The sequence below is a fragment of the Poecilia latipinna genome, unplaced genomic scaffold, assembly GCF_001443285.1.
Source record: "Poecilia latipinna isolate Pla-1442-1.1 unplaced genomic scaffold, P_latipinna-1.0 Scaffold3587, whole genome shotgun sequence".
In the NCBI taxonomy this organism is placed as follows: Eukaryota; Metazoa; Chordata; class Actinopteri; order Cyprinodontiformes; family Poeciliidae; genus Poecilia; species Poecilia latipinna.
In genome coordinates this window covers 25544-42584 of record NW_015116203.1, presented here as the reverse complement: position 1 = coordinate 42584, position 17041 = coordinate 25544, and the positions used below count along the sequence as shown (strand labels likewise).

The 17041-nt window shown below is 35.5% G+C and overlaps 4 protein-coding genes across 6 annotated transcripts in view; 1 reads left to right on the top strand and 3 right to left on the bottom strand.

Annotated features, from left to right (window-relative positions):
• Positions 1–167: 167 nt before the first annotated feature.
• Positions 168–5977, bottom strand: LOC106941288 (low choriolytic enzyme-like). The gene is made up of 10 exons (XM_015024253.1): positions 5924–5977; positions 3677–3711; positions 3462–3527; positions 3157–3187; positions 2570–2710; positions 2337–2457; positions 1560–1738; positions 805–886; positions 591–719; positions 168–501 (listed from the first exon to the last, which is right to left on the bottom strand). Coding segments are annotated over exons 3-10 (738 nt in total). The 5' UTR covers positions 3516–3527; positions 3677–3711; positions 5924–5977; the 3' UTR covers positions 168–500.
• On the top strand, positions 4113–8308 carry LOC106941285 (high choriolytic enzyme 1-like). Of its 2 annotated transcripts, none has more exons than XM_015024248.1 (10): positions 4113–4124; positions 5199–5339; positions 5476–5503; positions 5590–5640; positions 5865–6002; positions 6111–6231; positions 6839–7017; positions 7107–7188; positions 7350–7474; positions 7561–8308. In XM_015024248.1, exons 2-10 carry the CDS (start codon positions 5286–5288, stop codon positions 7626–7628), a joined length of 846 nt encoding a protein of 281 aa, XP_014879734.1. In that variant the 5' UTR covers positions 4113–4124; positions 5199–5285; the 3' UTR covers positions 7629–8308. The 2 variants fall into 2 exon arrangements, with proteins under 2 accessions (XP_014879734.1, XP_014879733.1); XM_015024247.1 differs by having other exon boundaries at positions 7558–8308.
• A 295-nt stretch (positions 8309–8603) lies between these two features.
• LOC106941286 (high choriolytic enzyme 1-like) lies at positions 8604–12804 on the bottom strand. Its single transcript, XM_015024249.1, has 9 exons — positions 12549–12804; positions 12320–12350; positions 12202–12243; positions 11124–11261; positions 10891–11017; positions 10256–10434; positions 10076–10157; positions 9209–9333; positions 8604–9108 (listed from the first exon to the last, which is right to left on the bottom strand). Exons 1-9 carry the CDS (start codon positions 12603–12605, stop codon positions 9080–9082), a joined length of 810 nt encoding a protein of 269 aa, XP_014879735.1. The 5' UTR covers positions 12606–12804; the 3' UTR covers positions 8604–9079.
• A 1605-nt stretch (positions 12805–14409) lies between these two features.
• Positions 14410–17041, bottom strand: part of LOC106941287 (high choriolytic enzyme 2-like) — an 8273-nt gene continuing 5641 nt past the window's right edge. For both annotated transcript variants that reach the window (XM_015024250.1, XM_015024251.1), the window contains 5 exons: positions 16245–16365; positions 15305–15483; positions 15116–15197; positions 14766–14890; positions 14410–14681 (listed from right to left, as the gene is read on the bottom strand). In XM_015024250.1, the coding sequence (XP_014879736.1) occupies positions 14677–14681; positions 14766–14890; positions 15116–15197; positions 15305–15483; positions 16245–16365 (512 nt within the window). In that variant the 3' untranslated portion in view covers positions 14410–14676. The remainder of the gene's footprint in view (positions 14682–14765; positions 14891–15115; positions 15198–15304; positions 15484–16244; positions 16366–17041) is intronic.

The window sequence follows — 17041 nt, the reverse complement described above, 5'->3', positions numbered from 1 at the left end:
CCCAGAAAGCATGGTCTTGTCTTTAGTCCCCAGTAGTGCATACAGACAAGGCTGTGTGTGTGCGTATGTGTGAAAATATACGTTCTGCATATATTTTCAGAGGCTCTAATCCTCTTCTGTATTTCAAGCAAAAATCCAAACAATGATTCCACCATAACCATCTTTTCTTTGAAATATGCTTCTTTATTATGCAAATTAATTATATTCTTTGATGATCAAAGCAAAAACATAAAAGCAGGGAAATAAAAGTGGTGATTATAGTTATTATAGATGCTTGCTGTTTATTTCAGTGGTTATAAGCACCAAGGCTGACATGCAATGAAATTCTGATCCACCTGCTGACAAAAACTTCTTCCAGAACCGGACAGGACAGTGATTTCCACTTTTCATTTAAAGAAAAGGACAGAAGAATATTCTATATTTATGCTAGCTCAGCTTTTTGGTGTGAGGCCTCAGATCAGCAGCAGCAGCAGGAGGTCGACCTCTTCAGTCTGTGCAGTTCTGGGTAAAAGAACAACGAACAAAAGAAAGATAAAAACTAATAAGTAATTTGATGTAGATAAAGAGTTGTTTATCTTTGTTGTTTTTACCAGGAGCACTTATAAAGCTTGTTGACACGGGCGATGTCATTGACGCTCATTTGTTTGGCGTGTCCAAACTTCAGGTTTGGGTTGCATTTGGCAACGATGGTTGGTTTCCCATTTTTGGAGAACGCTTTGCTTTAAAAGAACAAATACAGTAAAGATGATTAAAGCAGAGCAAACGTTATACTTTATTACTGCGTGCACGCTCATAAAGACTCACTTGTCATATTCCATGACAGATGTGAAGTCATATGGAGTCCCCAGGTTGTTAGTTTGCTTTTTGTCAAAGTTGTGCCTTTCTCCTATCCAGGGATTCAAAACAAAGAAAACATTCAGTCACAATTATTAGTTAAACTTATGGTCAAGTGATTGATGTAAAAGTTAAAAAAGCGAATCAAGTGTACTTTTTTCTCTTCTGTTTGTTGTTTTATTTAGTTTCTATATTACAAATAGAACTAAAATGCTATTAATTCACACAAAACCTGTAGTAATGAACTTCTTGGGTATTTAATGTTTATATTTTTATGCTACATACTTAATATTATGAAAATACACACATACGCATTTTTCTGCTAAGCTGACTGGTTCCATTTTGCACATTTTGAGCAAAAATATAAATTTTACTTGACACAGTTGATTAAAATGTTTTGTGAACTTCATCCTCACATGTAAGGTTCCTGAAAATCTAAACCATATCAGGGATAAAATGACTCATTCATAGAAATATGTATATTTTTCAAATTAACCATTTGAACGGCTCTTCAGAGTGAAGAGATCCTGGTGATTCTGTTTCCATCACTATTTTTTTAACAAACATTTGAAACTTTTTGTGGGAATGTAATGTTTAACAATCCTCTGGACTTGCATCATTGAATAAAGTATGTTTTAAAGATACAAATTTACTAAAACCTTTATTTTAATTTGTGTAAGTGAAGTACAGAATAATGAAATGGATTCTTTTGACTTCAAATGTACCTTTCTTAATGTTCTGGAAGAGAATCCAAACGTATTTGTCTCTGTCGGAGCGGACCTGCTCATGGTTGAAGCCCAGAGCGTGAAGAACCTCGTGCTGCACTGTGGAGCGATACAGGCAGCCGTTTTTCTGCAGAGAGACTCTCTGTTCTTTGCCCTGACGTCCAATATAGGACCAACATCTGAAATATAGGCAACATTTTAAACATATTTTAGGAAATAATTACATTCTCAGGCTGGGGCCCAATAGAAGTTTAATTATTGTTTCTGGTGTGATTATTTGTGGTTGTGCTGCTAAGCTGTTGGCTGAACTTTCACTGTGACTTCCTGTTTGTGTTTAGCTGTTTCTCTCCTCGATGAAGCCACTAAAGGAGCTGGAATAACTTTTCTAACAGAAAGTTTTCCTGGATCAGTGCATCTGTGTTCTTATGTGCACATTGCAAAAACATAAAATATTTCCAAGTATTTTTGATTGAGTTTCTTGTGCAAATATTTTAGCACACTTGAAATAAGAAAAACAAGCATTTAGCATAATGAAGGAGCTTGTTTTAAGTAAATTATCCTTTAATATTGTTGAAAAGGTTTTATTTCCTTTGGCATGTTAAACATGCTTGTTTTAAGCAGAGAAGCCACATTTAGAGGTATGTAGAGGAAAAATGTCTGGTTTAGGCATAAATACAGCTGCTAAACTGAATGGCAGTTAAAGCAAAGTCCACAGTTTGAATTGCATGGATTTGCATGCATGTGTGTGTGTGTGTGCTTGCATGTGTGTGTTCATACCCATCGCCTGAAAAGAATCGGATGAAATCGCGATGACATGATCTCTTTGGGACAAAACGAATGCAAGTGCAGCCATGGAAGCTCTTGAGGCCATTAATGATGAACTTGCGTTGTTTCTTTGCTACAGATACGTTCAGTCAATAGAATATTTTACCAATGTCAGTTGAATGAAATCAATATTAAGGCAACATTGATTGCTTAATGTAAATAATTATCCAATCAGTTCTGCTCACAGAAGCCAGGGGCGATCACGTAGGGCACCTTAACAAAGCGTCCAGATTTGGGCCACTTGCAGCCTCTGGCGGTGCATGGGTCCGCATTCCTGGTCTCAATGTCGGGGATGGCGATGTCATCAAGCAGCTTAGGGGTTTCTACTGCAAATCAAGCATAAAATCCCCCAAAATCGACATCAATATTAAAATAATTACTGCTTTAATTGTGCATCTTCTACCTAAATAAGCCCAAGCAACAACTAACTTACATTTACATAAGTTAACTTTTAGCACTGTTTTAGTGTAATTCTCCTACTGTCTTCTCTAAAGCTTAGATTATCTCCCATTAAGCATCAAGCCGTGTTCATCTGTGTTTTCTACATTTTGTGTAACACAAAAGCCGTTTTGTTCTTCCTGCAGCAAACCAAACATCCAACGTGATGTTTTTTAAATTATGAATATTCAGTTATTACATTGCACATTTGTCTTTTAGCAAAGCTGAAACATTCTCTCTCCTAATCATGTATAAAGACATGATGCCACTGAAAAAGCAGAAAAATAACATTATTTAAACATTTATATAATAATACAGATTTTATTTAACTCACCAGATTCATTGTCATCATCAAGTGGTGTGCTCTGCAAAAACACAAACAAGCGAAAATACGAAAATCAAAATGACAATAATATTTCTGCTAAAAATATTTTTCCAAGCTAATTTTAGCAGTTTTTCTACTAAGAGCAGAAGTGTTCTGTTTTTCACCTTTGATTTCCCTTTCACTACATTTACAATATGTTTCTACTATGAGTTTCATTCCCAGGTTCAGATGCCAGTTTATTTTAACTTAGTCTTTCATTTTCAAGAATTACAACCTCATTAAAGGTAAAGTTTACCTCATTATTTCAAACTTACCAGCAGGACATTTGTCACTGAGAACAAAAGGAGGAAGAGGACGGCTGGAATCATGATGAAGGTGACCTAAAGTCAAATCACAAACAGTGATTCATCCACAAAGATGTGCCAAGTGACAAACATGCATCAAAGAATAGGAAAACATTTCAAAGAATCTGCAAAAACAGTTATCAGTTCAGTGACATTATCATGGTGTGTATAGAGAAGCGGAGAACCTTCCAGATGCTGCAGGAGTTTGATGCAGGATGCAGTTCAGGTTCGTCTCTTCTCCGTTTTTATGCAGCTCGGAGGGAGTGGCTGAACTCCACCGTTTGGGTTTTCACGGGCTTGGAAAAAAATGTGAAAAAAAAACAAACAAAAAAAAAAAAACTGAGAAAGTAAAATTTTCAGAACAGGGAACTAATAATGAAAGTGAACTAATAACGTTTCACCAGAAACTAGAACCTTCAGCAGAGTTTAGACAGGTCACCGGAATCAACAAGATTTTTAGGGCTGAAATTAGTATGATCAAGTTTTTCTAAGCATAGTCATCAAAAGATGAATGAAAATAAATGCTGCAGTTTGATGTTTTTACTAATATTAAAAAGGATATAGTCTAAAAAACAATCTAATAACATAAGGTGAAAAAGGTCTATAAACTTACAACATTTCCACTCTTCCTGAGTATCTTTTGAAGCAGTTCTTTGTTTTATTTTTAGCGTACCAAATAATTTTGTTTCTTCATGAATTTCTACATGTATTTCCTTCTGTGCAGCTTCTTTAGAACTATCACCATCAAACAGGAAGCTGCAAATGAGTAAAGAACTAAAAAAATTAGTTAAACCCTCCAACACTTCAATTACTTCTTTCTATATAGACCAACAACTCATAGCTAGTGTAACTGCTGAACATATTGAGCCAAGAACAATTGTCCAGCAAAACCATTTCTATAGGTTTTCTGTAGAGAGGAGAATTACAGAAAATTACTGCACAAATATTCTACCAAAATGAATAAAATCTTGAAGCCAAACTGGAGGAAGTGCTATGCTTCGAGGAGAAAATTGTTCTGTAAAGAATGCACATTGATTAAAAAATAGACATTTCTATGTGTTGGACAGTCCTTATACCCCCAAGCACCTTGTGCATCACAGCAGCATCAGTAACATTCAGGTCAAGCCTCTTATGATGCTGAAATAATGTTTGGCTTGAAATGAGACAATTCATGCAGGAACTAAATCAACTTTCTGTTTGGTGGTGATGAAAACAACATGGCCGACATGTACGGTTTAGATTTTGATATTCTTGGTAGAAATGTTTCAGACGCAATGTTGCATTTTGCCATTACTGCACAAAACAAATGTTCTGAACTTTACTTATGGTAGTTATGGCCAAATTTCTTTGTTTTAGAAAAAATACTTGTATTTGTCTGACATTAAAATGTGACTTTGAGGTGTGAATGGTGCATAGAGACAAATAACCTGAAAAGTATAGAAGTCTGGACTGTAAGGACAGAAAAACTTTTTTGCTGCTGCTAGAATAGTATGAAAAATCATCGAACTTTAAAAAGTCATTCAGGGTAAAGGTGAAGTCACATATATTTCAAGACCTGAACATCCGGGCAAGATTCTTGCAACAGCACCATTGTCTTACTGAGGTTTTACATGTTGTGGGTTTTAACTCAGCCTATCAGTAATAAAGACACAGACTGATTGGCCTTATATGGTCTGTGTTTGATTTGAGTGAACGTCTTAAAAGCAGGAGAGCTGAGCATCAGTTGCACAGTTTCAGACTTCTGTCAGCCTCTCTTCCATCACTGCTGAAGTTTTGGATTTCAGAGTCACCGTCATGACACCAGCTCTGCTCTTCATCCTCATCTTCACAGTGGCAGATGTCACTTTGGTGAGTTTAGTTTTGGAAAGTTTAAATTTGAAGCAACCAGAAATATTTAGGAACTTTTAATCTGTTTTATTTTTTAAAAGAAAGAGTGATCTGATAAAGTTTGCATTTGTTGAAATTGTTTCTATTTGTGTCGCAGAGTGCACCAGTTGACGATTATGAAAATGGTGAGTGGAGTAAAATCACCAGCATTTGATGCATTGATCTTTAATTCTGTAATACTGTGTTGTTTTTTTTACTTGTTTTTATCCAGATGAGTCAGTGGGTGATTCTGAAATCGTTCCAAGACCCAAAGCTGACTTGAGTAAGACAATTTTTCAAAACAGAAAGTCAAAATAGTCACAATAAAAGGAACCTGATTGCAGATACAAACACTTGCTTAGTCAAATTTGTAAATTTGTGGTTTAGCTTTATTTAATAGTACATGTTGCAGCTAAAAAGACAGGTTTTTCTCAACAAGCAGACACAGTGCAGAGCATTAACACTTCCCCATAATGCATGTTGCATTTCCTTTTTGCTGTGTTGCAGAAACAGCTATGCTGCAGGGTGACATCGCAGTGCCGAACACTTTGAGCAGGAATGCAGATGAATGCACCGACAGAGGCTGCAAGTGGCCAAAATCAGGACGCTACGTTTACGTGCCGTACTTCATCTCTGAAACTTTCTGTAAGGATCTTTGATTTTACCTTCGACTCATGAAAACAAATATAAAATTAGCTCTCTTTGTTATCATGTAGCTTTACACAAAGTTCCATGTTTCCCACCGGTCTGTAGCTCAGGAAGAGCGTGACATCATCATCAGGGGACTGCAGGGCTTCAACCAATCCACCTGCATCCGCCTCATCCCGTGGAAGCCTGGACATCGTGATCACATCTACATCGAGTCTAAGGATGGGTAGGAACACACACACACACGCACACACACACACACACACATATGCACACGCCCACACACACAGTTATGTTTTTATGACTTGTGGGGACTTTACCTTGTCTTCCATTCATTTTCGTGGGGACCCCATGAAAATGTCCCCACAAACACAGTGGTCCCCACATCCCCACATTGTAGACTAAATAGGTCCCTAGAAGTGAATAAAAACTTAGTTCACACACACACACACTTAATAGAAACTACACGACCAATACTGCATCACACATTATAAAGTAAAATGAACTCTACATTTTTTATTGTTTTAAGATTTTTCTTATCACTAATTAAAGTGATATTACTTTAAAGTTTTACTTTAATGTAAAACTTCATGTATTTAAGACATTATTTTTCTTAGAGTCGGTAGCAACTGGTTACAATTACTTGAGTAACTATTTTAAAAATATACTTTTAGAAGGACTTTTACAACGCTGAACTTTTTACTTTTACTTGTGTGAATGTGAATGAATGAAGGTGATGTATCGCCTTCTCAGTTTTTCTTACTATTGCAGGCCATGTTCTGACAGTACAAAACTTTGTGCAACTGTAAATATTTAGTTTTTTTACGTTTTAGGTGCTGGTCCTACGTGGGCCGTCAGAATGGGGGACAGTACTTGTCCCTGCAGAAACCAGGCTGCGTTTACAATGAAGTTGTGCAGCATGAAATTCTTCATGCTCTTGGCTTCAACCATGAGCAGGTCCGGTCCGACCGAGACAACTACGTCAGGATCCTCTTTGACAACATTGAACCCAGTTAGTTCACACACACAAAATAAATTGACTCACATGCCTGTGTAAAAATGATACATAAAGGTTTAACTCTGCTCTGAATTCTGATGTAGATTATAAATTTGCTTTCGAAAAGAAGCAGACAAACAACTTGGGGACTCCTTATGACTTCACCTCTGTCATGGAGTACAGGAAGTGAGTTTTTATGACAATGCACGTATTGCTTTATGTGAATATAAATTAACTTCTTTTCTCCTGCTGTGTGTAGTTGTTTTTCATCTAATTAGAGAAAAGTGCATAAATGTGAAACAGTAAACTAGATAATTGCCAGTAATGACCGAATGCCTTATTTTCAGTGATGCCTTTTCCAAAAATGGAAAACCAACCATTGTTGCCAGGTGCAATCCAAACCTTAAATTTGGAAATTCAAAGAAAATGAGTGCCAATGACATCATCCGCATCAACAAACTTTATGAATGCAGTGAGTAAAACACAATGCATAAATGAATCATGCTGTTGACATTCAAATATGCTAATGTCACTTGGTTCTGATTCTTCCCTCAGCAGGACTTCCTGGGTTGAAGAGGTTGGCCTCCAGGCCTAAACATCCTAAAAATGAACAACTTCCCTTCTAGACATAAATGACATGCAATCAGAGAAATACATCACATTTACCCTGGTTATTAATATATAACTGACTCATGAAAGTAGAAGTTATGTATTAGACATTGTTTCTTTGGTCCACCTCATGCAGGAAGCAGGTCAGGTTTGTTGGGTCACTTTTGCAGCGTAAATTATCTGAAATGCTCAAGCCAGAATCTCTATAATCCTCTCATTTTCCTTTTTATGTTTCATATCTGATTCAGAAAATCTGACTCACAGTTATTTTTAATTTGTGGGATAAATAATAATAAATATATTAATATATATATTAATAATAAATAATTAAGCCTCTCTGTTTATAATTTAATACAGTATTTAGGAAAAACAGCTCAGTTAACAGAGATATACATTTGGCTTTAAAACACGGCTTCTCTTTTGAAAATGGAATATTTGATGGCTTTCTATATAATTAATTTTAAATATGCCAAATGTTTTATGTCACAAAAAAGAAAATGTACTGAAAGAAAAAAGTTCACTTAATTTCTATGTTAAAAATATGAGCAAGTAAACAGTTAAATTTAACCTAATGTGTTAGATGATGAGAGAAAACTAGGTATCGTTTTAATGGCTTTTAATGCATTTTACACTTTCACATTTCTTTTCTATCATTTATTCTGTACAAATTACAATTAAAGCCAAAGCATGTGCATCATTTCTGTGGTTTTGACTGTTTATTTAAAGCATTGTACTGGCTAGACTTTAACCTACTGTCAGTTCCAACGGTGCTCTTGCATCATCTTAAGAAATGCATTGAGTTTTTAAACATGCTCATTCTTTGGAGGAAGGTCAAGTTATGTTTTACCACTGATTTCATTTTTTGTTCTACATTATTATAAAAGTATCACTTTAATATTGACTCCTTATAGATGTTTATAGAGTCACTTCAAATCAAAAACAAATCAAATTTTATTTGTATAGCACATTTCAGCAGTAATGCAGTGCTTTACATCATTAAACACAAAAACACAAAGTTATGTAACATTGAATAAAGAATCAAAAACATTAAATTTCCCGCCAAGTCGAAGTCCTTCAAATTGGCAGGAAAAAAAAGAAAAAAACAATCATCACACTTTAAACAATCATATATTTTAAAAAAGCACTTAAAGAGCTTTAGAGTTGTGATGCAAAATTTAATTATTCCGTTGTACAAGATAACAAAGATATACAATTCAAAACAGTTTTTATTCATTCATTTGGCAGTTATTTATTAAACCTTTCCTGTTGAACTACAGTATGCTATGCCATCTTTGTCCAGCAGGGGGAGCTCACATATAAATCTCTATTGAATCAACTATTATTTAAAAATCTGCCATAGTTTTTCTTTATAAAAATGTGATTGTTAAAATACAGACTTTTAAATATATTTTATTCTTAAACTTGGCAGAAGCGTAGCTCCATATCTGGTGCGTTGAGACGCTGTGTTTCAGTAGCGATACTGCCGTCGAGAGGTATCTGGGTTAAATGGGAAAAAAAAGATGCTCATAAAGAAACAAGAACAACAAATAAGGAGAATACACACAGGTTTTCTTTTTTTTTTTTTTTTTTTACTTACTGCATTCGTAAAGCCTGTTGACACGAGTGATGTCATTGGCGCTCATTTGACGGGCGTTTCCAAACTGCTGGTTAGGATTTGATTTTGCTTCGATGGTTGGCTGTCCGTTACTGGTGAAGTCGTATCTTACAGAAAACACAAGCAGATGCAAAGTAATACCACGGAAAAAGAGTTTTACAAAACAAAAAACAAACTGACGATGATTCAACAAAATGATCACTAAAATAAATACAAGCACAAGAAAAACTGTCTGAAACAGGGAGATAACGTAACATAAAAAAGAAATAAAACTGTTTGAGTTAAGTCGTAAAAAGGACTGTTTTTAAATGGGATTTTAAAGATAAACTCGGCCTCAAACGAAATTGTGGAATCTGGGATTTGCAAGTTAACAGTTTTAAAAGCATAATATATTCAAATATTGTCAAATACAGAGATGAAGACATGAATGAGTTTTTAGTTTCCTTTAATGCAAATAAGATTTAGTCCTTTTAGCAAGCAAACAAAACAAAAACACGATAGTTGTACTAATTTGTTTTTCCACTTTAATCAAAAAATGTAAAACAGCTGAAGAGTTGAATCATCTTGGGGTTTTGGTAACGAGTGATGATGAGATGGAGTGGAAAATGGACAGACTGATTTGGCATTTTGTGTTGCTGTCCCAAAAATGCAAACTTTTCAATTTACCGATTTTAGTTGTGACTCTTCAAATTCTGTATATGCATGATAAACCTGAGAACCCTCTCAAGAGAAACCTAATCTAACTCAAAAGAAGAAATCTTAAAAGTTGAAATATCTTCATACATGAAGGTATTTGTTTTTAAATCGTTTTTAGCAGACAGGGATGTATTTTAAATCAGCAATACTCACTTGCCGTAATGCATGACCGATGTAAAGTCGTAGGGAGTTACTAAGTTGTTCGTCTGTACTTTTTTGAAATTGCCCCTCTGTCCTGTTCATGAATCAGGATACAATTTTAAAAGATGTCAGAATTTAAAAGTATTTTTACTCTACATTTTTTAATGAACTGTTAAAACTTTAGCTGCTAACTTTGCTGGATGTTGTTGAAGAGAATCCGGACGTATCTGTCTCTGTCGGAGCGGACCTGCTCATGGTGGAAACCCAGAGCGTGAAGAATCTCGTGCTGCACAGTCGAGTGGTGCACACATCCTCTTCTCTCCAGCGAGATGTACTGTTGCCCTCTCTGACGGCCGATGTAGGACCAACACCTGCACAAAGACACTGCTACTTTTAAATACCATTATATTTAGACAGACAGAGAGAGGTTTCAACATTGCAAGCTGAGAGCAACAAAAACAATAAATATTGAAAATGCAAAGTTCTCAGTTTTGTATATTAAGTAAGACATAAATAAATTCACATGTGAGCTTGTTCATGTTAAAATCATGCTGCAACATCATCCTCCAACTACTTCCTGTTGTCTTCTTCTTTGTAGTTTGCTCCAGTAGTAACATCCACTTGTTGATAACGTGACTCGTGATGTGATAAAAGTGTTTCCAGTGTTTGCGAAATACAAAATTGCTGCGTTTACATTAAGCAAATTTATTTTCGTAATTTCAATTTGCACCATTTTATGGTTAATGGAAATGCAGTTGGAGCAGAAACAAAGGATGGAGCCGCCTCCACCTGTAGCGGCAGAGTTTAAATGAACATTTGTTTCCTACCCTCCGTTACGTTGAGAAAAGAAATGGATGTAATCTCGTTGGTCAGAACGTTTTGGGACAAATCGAATGCATGTGGTCTGGTGGAAGCTCTGCATGCCTCTGAGGATGATGTTCTTCTCCTGCTGGGCTGCAGATAACAGAAAAGTTACATCCATTAAAACTTTGGTTCTATAAATAACTTAATAACAGATTTGATCACATTTTGTTTGTAAATTAAAGCTAAAACTGCTTACAAAACTCAGAGGAGATTTGGTAAGGCACGTTGACGTAACGGCCAGATTTGGGCCACTTGCAGCCTCTGGCTGTACACGGGTCTGCATTCTTGAAAAAGGTGTTTGTTACGGCAACGTCTCCATGGAGAACGAGATTTTCTGCAACAAAAAATAGAAAGAATAGATTAATATCAATTTTAGTACAATTGAAAATTTGAAGTAAAAAGTAAAAATAAACACTGGAATAAAATTAATCTGTAAAATGATCAGCGAAGACAAAGAAACAAATCCAGCAAGATCAGCTGTGGTTGTTCAACTATGTTCACTGTGAAAGCAGTTGATTTGTTTCCATTAAATAAGAAATAAGATGGTAAAAAAAAAAACTTTCATGATTCCTGTGTTTTGGTTTTGTTTTGCGGCTTTTGTTATGATTTATTTATGGTTCATAGTTTTTGCATTGTTTGTTCTTTCAGGTCTGTTTTTATAAGTTGTTCTGGTTTTCCTCTTCCTGAATAGTTTTTGCTGTTAGTTTATTCTAATTTAAGTTTTTTCATTTTCTGTCAGTTTTTCTTTTAATTCCTGCTCATCAGGTTTTTTCCTTTAACTGTGATTATTGGTTTTACCTTTTGGATTATTCCTAACAAGTGCGTCAGTCAGTAGCTGCATGTCCATTGGCAGCATAATTGAGCCATTTGATCATTTGAAAATAAATTTGTTTCATGTACAGTAACTTTGAAAACTTAAAAAAAAAATTAATTGATATTTCAGAGCTACCAGTGCAATGACACTAAACAGACAATGGAGCCAAACTGAACATATAATTTAATTTAGTAAATTAAACATCATTATAAGAATTTTTAATATTTGTATCTAATATGAAGTGTTTTGTTTGCCATGAAGTCTAAAAGCAGAAATGGGACATTTGCACTCGTCATCCTAAACAAAATTACTTAAGTGTTTTTAAGTGACAGTTCAGAAGCAAATTTCTCTAATTAAAATTTATTTATCAGAGATGGAAGTTTTATTTGCTTTCTCTCCACTCACTCTTTAAATGTTTAATTTGCGTACTTTGAAGTTTTATTTATAATCTGTGCCTTACCTAAGTCCACTTTGGGCCTTGGGTCGTCGTCTGTGAACTCATCTGAAGGAGAAATCAGAAGATTTTTAGGTTTGAAATATTTGCGTTTTATATGTGTAAAGCTTCGTTTTCAACTCACCGGTTTGATTTTTCATTTCAGCAGGTGCACTCTGCAACATAAACACAAATTTACACATTAACAGCCAGTTAATAAACTTTTGGTTGACTAATCTGCTTTAATGTTTTCTTTAATAAAAAACATATTTTTTAAAGAAGGTATGTTTGTCAATAATTGCTTTTTTTTTTTTTTTTTGTTTCAAATTGGTTTCTGTCAGCTGAGGAAATTAAACCAGAAATCCCAAACTTACCAGACAGACATCCATCACTGAGATGAAGAAGAAGAAGAAAATAAAAGCTGGAGTCATGATGATGATCCTCACAAGTTTTATGTTGAAGTAAAGAAACAAAGAGTTGCTTGTCTGAAGAACCAGGAGTCAGAAATTAGCTGATCTTCATCTCCTCTCAGTTTATAAACTCATCTGAAAATGTCTTAAGGTCCTTTTAAGGCCAATCATAAATCCAAAACGTTGTCTGATAGGAAGAGTAAAAATAGGAAGTAAACTAGTAATGCTGTTACTGACACATGCAGGAGATGATGGCAGCATAAGTGACTCACAGTGATTCATCTAATGCAGTCACATGTTTCCTAACCTTACAGTATCGTCTTTGCACGGTTTGTAAATACACTCCTACTCACACGCTAACCTGATTCTTGGGGGATTTTTTTACTTGCTGTCTCATTTCCTTGCATGGCTAAAACTGTCTGATTCTCTCTTTTTTTAGACAAACTAGACAGTTCCAGAGAAAATGAAACACATGAAGCACATGATTATTTGTTTTGGTCATATAAGCCTAAAGCAACATTTCCACCCCCACCTAACGCCTTCCTGTCAGCTTTGACGACAATGAGGTTGAAAATTCAGCAAAGCCAAAAATTAGCAGGGGGGAAGAAGACTTCACTTTTCTGGACAGAGGTCTCCAGGGTTGTTCCTGAAATATGCTGCAGTAATCCCTCCAGTTTCAGGGCAACAGCCCCACCAGCACTGACACAGTCAGACACGCCATGCTTTTCTCTCTGAGTTCTTGGTATTTCCCAAGCTTCTTGATGTTGCTCTTTCTTAATGTTAGCCATCGCTTTGTTTTCTACAACATAATAAGGCCATTTCAGTTAGAATGACCTCCTTTTCTAGAAGATAAAGGAGTGCATTTCTGCCACAAAACTCAGAAATTTTGAGACATTTAGACATTTTCTAGAAAAAAACTAGGACTAGTTTGAAAAGTCAAAAATGTGCTAGAAAAAAATAATTTTCAGAATAATCTCAGAAATTTTCTACAAGAATTGGAAATTTTTGAAAAGTCAAAATTTCAGAAGAAACAAAAAAAATGTTTTAGATTAATCTAAAGACATTCGTACAGAACGCGAAAATTTCAGTTTGAAAAGTTGAAAATTTGCTAGAAGAAACTTTGTGAATACTCTGAGAAATCTTTAAAAAGCACTTGGAAATTTCTGAGTTTGGTGGAAATTTTGTTCTTTTATTCTATCTGCAATGCTCCTGATATGCCGTACTCTTCTGTCGATCACCGCCGCCTGCAGTTTGTTTGGGCATCATGTGTTTATTGGTCAGAACCAGAAAGTCCCTCAGGATCTTGATGTGGTTTCCTAGTTTGACTGAGAGAGTCTGAAGTATTGACACTGATTTCCTGATCAATATTTTAATCGTTTGGTTCTGGTGTTCCATGTGAACTTTGCTGTTATGTGTTTTACTGGACCTGGTCCATTTTTGCACCTGGTTTTTAGCAGAAGCTAATGCTAATGTGTTAAATTCAATTGACATACTCTGTAATGCCCTTATTTACTGACTTTGTATTTACATCTTGTTCTCCATTTTCTGTGTTTTGATGTTATTCTTGTATTTTTTGTTTGAAAAGGTTTTTGGGGATGAAAAATGCTGCATAAACAGTCTCCACCCACTTCAGAATAAGGCTGTGAATATAAACGGCTACTTTGTTAATTCTTAGCTGTAAATAATCGAAACTTCAACACAAATGCTGAACTTTATTCAACTGACACCTTAAAAAACAACCAGAAAAATTTATTAATTTTATCCATGTCTACAAGCCTTTAATTCTGCAATGAAGATAATACGCTGATCAATAAAAACACATACATTTATAATCAAAACCATGATTTTATTCCAGCCTCTCTGCAAAGTAAAAAGCAAAAAGCAAAAAGCAAATTCAAATCAAAGCTTTTAATAAATCTGGGTTAGAAAACTCCCATTTACATGAGATGCAATGTAACCTTTGGCCAGCAGGTGGCTCCAGATGATCTTTTTAAAAAGTGGCCAGATTTTTGCAGTTTAACTTTTTATGAGCTGATTATATTCTTGCAGCAGATCAATTCTTGACTATTGGCTGTTGTTTCTTCAGGAGATTTTATTCTGAGAGAGAAAGTAGAGACATTTAGAGACAACTAAAACAGTTTCAGAGATTTTTAAGACTTTTAAACTATTTTTAGTACTCACTGCATCTGTAAAGCGTGTTGACGCGGGCGATGTCGTAGGTACTCATCTTAGTGGCTCGCCCCCAGTTAAAGTTAGGATTGGACTTGGCAATGATGGTAGGCAACCCATTTTTGGAGAATGCATATCTTAAAGAAGATACAAATATATAATTAAAATGAAGTATGAGTGATTCTTGAAGATGATTATGCTGTTTCTTTCAGTATGGCTCTCCAGATAGGCCTTCCTCTTCCAAAAGTTTAAAAAGTTGTCCAATCAGAAAAAAACTAAAAAACTGTGCTAGGCTAAATCTCCAAGCTTTTGTATGAGTTTGAATGAATCACATCATGGGAGAGAAGTTTCCTGCAACTCACTTTCCATAATGCATGACAGAGGTGAAGTCGTAGGGAGTTCCCAAGTTGTTGGTCACTTCTTTTTTGAAATTGTTCTCTGCTCCTGTTCAGCAGTCAAGAAAAGACAAAGTATTTATCAGTTATTTTCAAACATTTAACCATAAATATTTTCTATCTGGAAACTGTAAAAACACAAACTGGAGTGTGGACCTGGGTTAATGTTTTGGGGATAAATCCAAACGTAACGGTCTCTGTCAGAGCGGACCTGCTCATGGTGGAAACCCAGAGCGTGAAGAACCTCATGCTGAACTGTACCATGCTCCAAACATCCATCTTTATCCAGGGAGATGAACTGTCCTCCCCTCTGACGTCCTACGAAGGACCAACACCTGACATGTTCCCCATGGAGAACAAAACAAAAAACCCCACATTGTTAATGGTGATGCATTTGTTTTACTCCATTTACTTTAGAGAATTATTCTAAATGTTTTCCTGCATTTTGAACCTCAGACCTCCCTAACACATAATATTTCTGATATTCTTCTTTTTATGCTGGTTACGTCAGGGAAACCGCATTGTCTAAATTTAGACACATTCTTATTTTACACACAAAAAAGTGAGAAAAACAGTAACATGCATAACAAGGCGTGGCTATAAGTGTGTTCAGAACTGTCTTAGATGCATAAAGATCATGTGATTCTTAGGCTCAATCTGCCGTTTCTAAGCCAGAATGTATGTATAGATTGTTTAGAGGTTTGGTTGATTAATCCTTAAGGCAGTGTTTCTCAATTCCGGTCCTCACGCCCCCCTGCCCTGCATGTTTTAGGTGTTTCCCTTCTGCCGCACACCTGGATTTGGTGATTAACAGGCTTCTGCAGTACTTGATGGTCATGCAATCATTTGAATCAGGTGTTCTGGAGTAGAGGCACATCTAAAACATGCAGAGCAGGGGGTCGCTGAGGACCAGGCTGAGAAACACTGCCTTAAGGAATAGTCATTATGGTTAGTGTTAGAGAAAATGACTGGGCATAAATGCAGTTACTAAAATGAGTAGAAGTCAACACAAAGTCATCGGTTCCCATATAAGTACCAGGATTGTATGCCTGTGTGTGTGTGTGTGTGTGTGTGTGTGAGAACAGTGTGTTCCTACCCCTCCTCTGATTTGAAGTAGATAAAGTCCCGATCGTTGCTGCTGTACGGGACGAAGCGAATGCAGGTGGTCAGCTCAAATATCTCAAGTCCTCCAAGAATGACGTTACGTTCTTCTTGAGCTGCAGAAAATTTTACATTTATTTAAATTATTTCATTTCATTCTCGACTGATAAGAAACTAATAAATGGCAATAGGCCGGTAACTTGTATCCAAGTATACCAAGGTTTAAAAAAATGCATTTTAAAAGCAGATAAAATGTTTCCACATCCAGTTTCGAGGATTCAAAGAATCTTTGAGGAGAAATCAGAGAAACTGGCAGTGATTAAATTATCTTCTGCAAGTCATGAGTGGTTAAACCGCCAGCAGAAAGCCAATACACACGATAACATGAGTTTCTTACTCTTGTAATTTTATGAAGAACAGAAAAGGTACAACAGATTATTAATGCCATGCTGAGGCAATAAAAAATACATAAAATTATGACAATGAACTCATCATATCACAAGAATTTTATGAGTTTACAACAAACATAAAGTCAGAATCGTACAATTTTATTCTCACAATTCTCATTTCAGTTTGACTTTATTCTCGTAATTTCATGATTTTGTTTGTAATTTTATTTATTTTATTTTTTCTAAGTATGGCCCTAGCACTCCATTGTAGTGCTAGGGCACAACATGCTGAACAAAAAAAAAATATTTAAAAAGTACTTAATGTACAGTTGTAGCTTTTCCACTTTGAATCTATGAATTAGATCATGCATCCTTTCTTTCTTAAATTTTTGTATTCATTCTG

What these genes read in the sequence shown, in the direction of transcription:
- LOC106941288 (XM_015024253.1), bottom strand. Translation starts at nt 3,515, where the DNA reads ATGATTCCAGCCGTCCTCTTCCTCCTTTTGTTCTCAGTGACAAATGTC. An exon ending in CGTGATCGCCCCTGGCTTCT is followed by an intron (nt 2,458 to 2,569) that starts GTGAGCAGAACT and finishes ACGTATCTGTAG; the next exon opens with CAAAGAAACAACGCAAGTTC. An exon ending in CTTCCAGAACATTAAGAAAG is followed by an intron (nt 887 to 1,559) that starts GTACATTTGAAG and finishes ATCCCTGGATAG; the next exon opens with GAGAAAGGCACAACTTTGAC.
- LOC106941285 (XM_015024247.1), top strand. Translation starts at nt 5,286, where the DNA reads ATGACACCAGCTCTGCTCTTCATCCTCATCTTCACAGTGGCAGATGTC. An exon ending in CTTCATCTCTGAAACTTTCT is followed by an intron (nt 6,003 to 6,110) that starts GTAAGGATCTTT and finishes ACCGGTCTGTAG; the next exon opens with CTCAGGAAGAGCGTGACATC. An exon ending in TCTGTCATGGAGTACAGGAA is followed by an intron (nt 7,189 to 7,349) that starts GTGAGTTTTTAT and finishes CCTTATTTTCAG; the next exon opens with TGATGCCTTTTCCAAAAATG.
- LOC106941286 (XM_015024249.1), bottom strand. Translation starts at nt 12,605, where the DNA reads ATGACTCCAGCTTTTATTTTCTTCTTCTTCTTCATCTCAGTGATGGAT. An exon ending in CAGTGATGGATGTCTGTCTG is followed by an intron (nt 12,351 to 12,548) that starts GTAAGTTTGGGA and finishes TTTATGTTGCAG; the next exon opens with AGTGCACCTGCTGAAATGAA. An exon ending in CTTCAACAACATCCAGCAAA is followed by an intron (nt 10,158 to 10,255) that starts GTTAGCAGCTAA and finishes ATTCATGAACAG; the next exon opens with GACAGAGGGGCAATTTCAAA.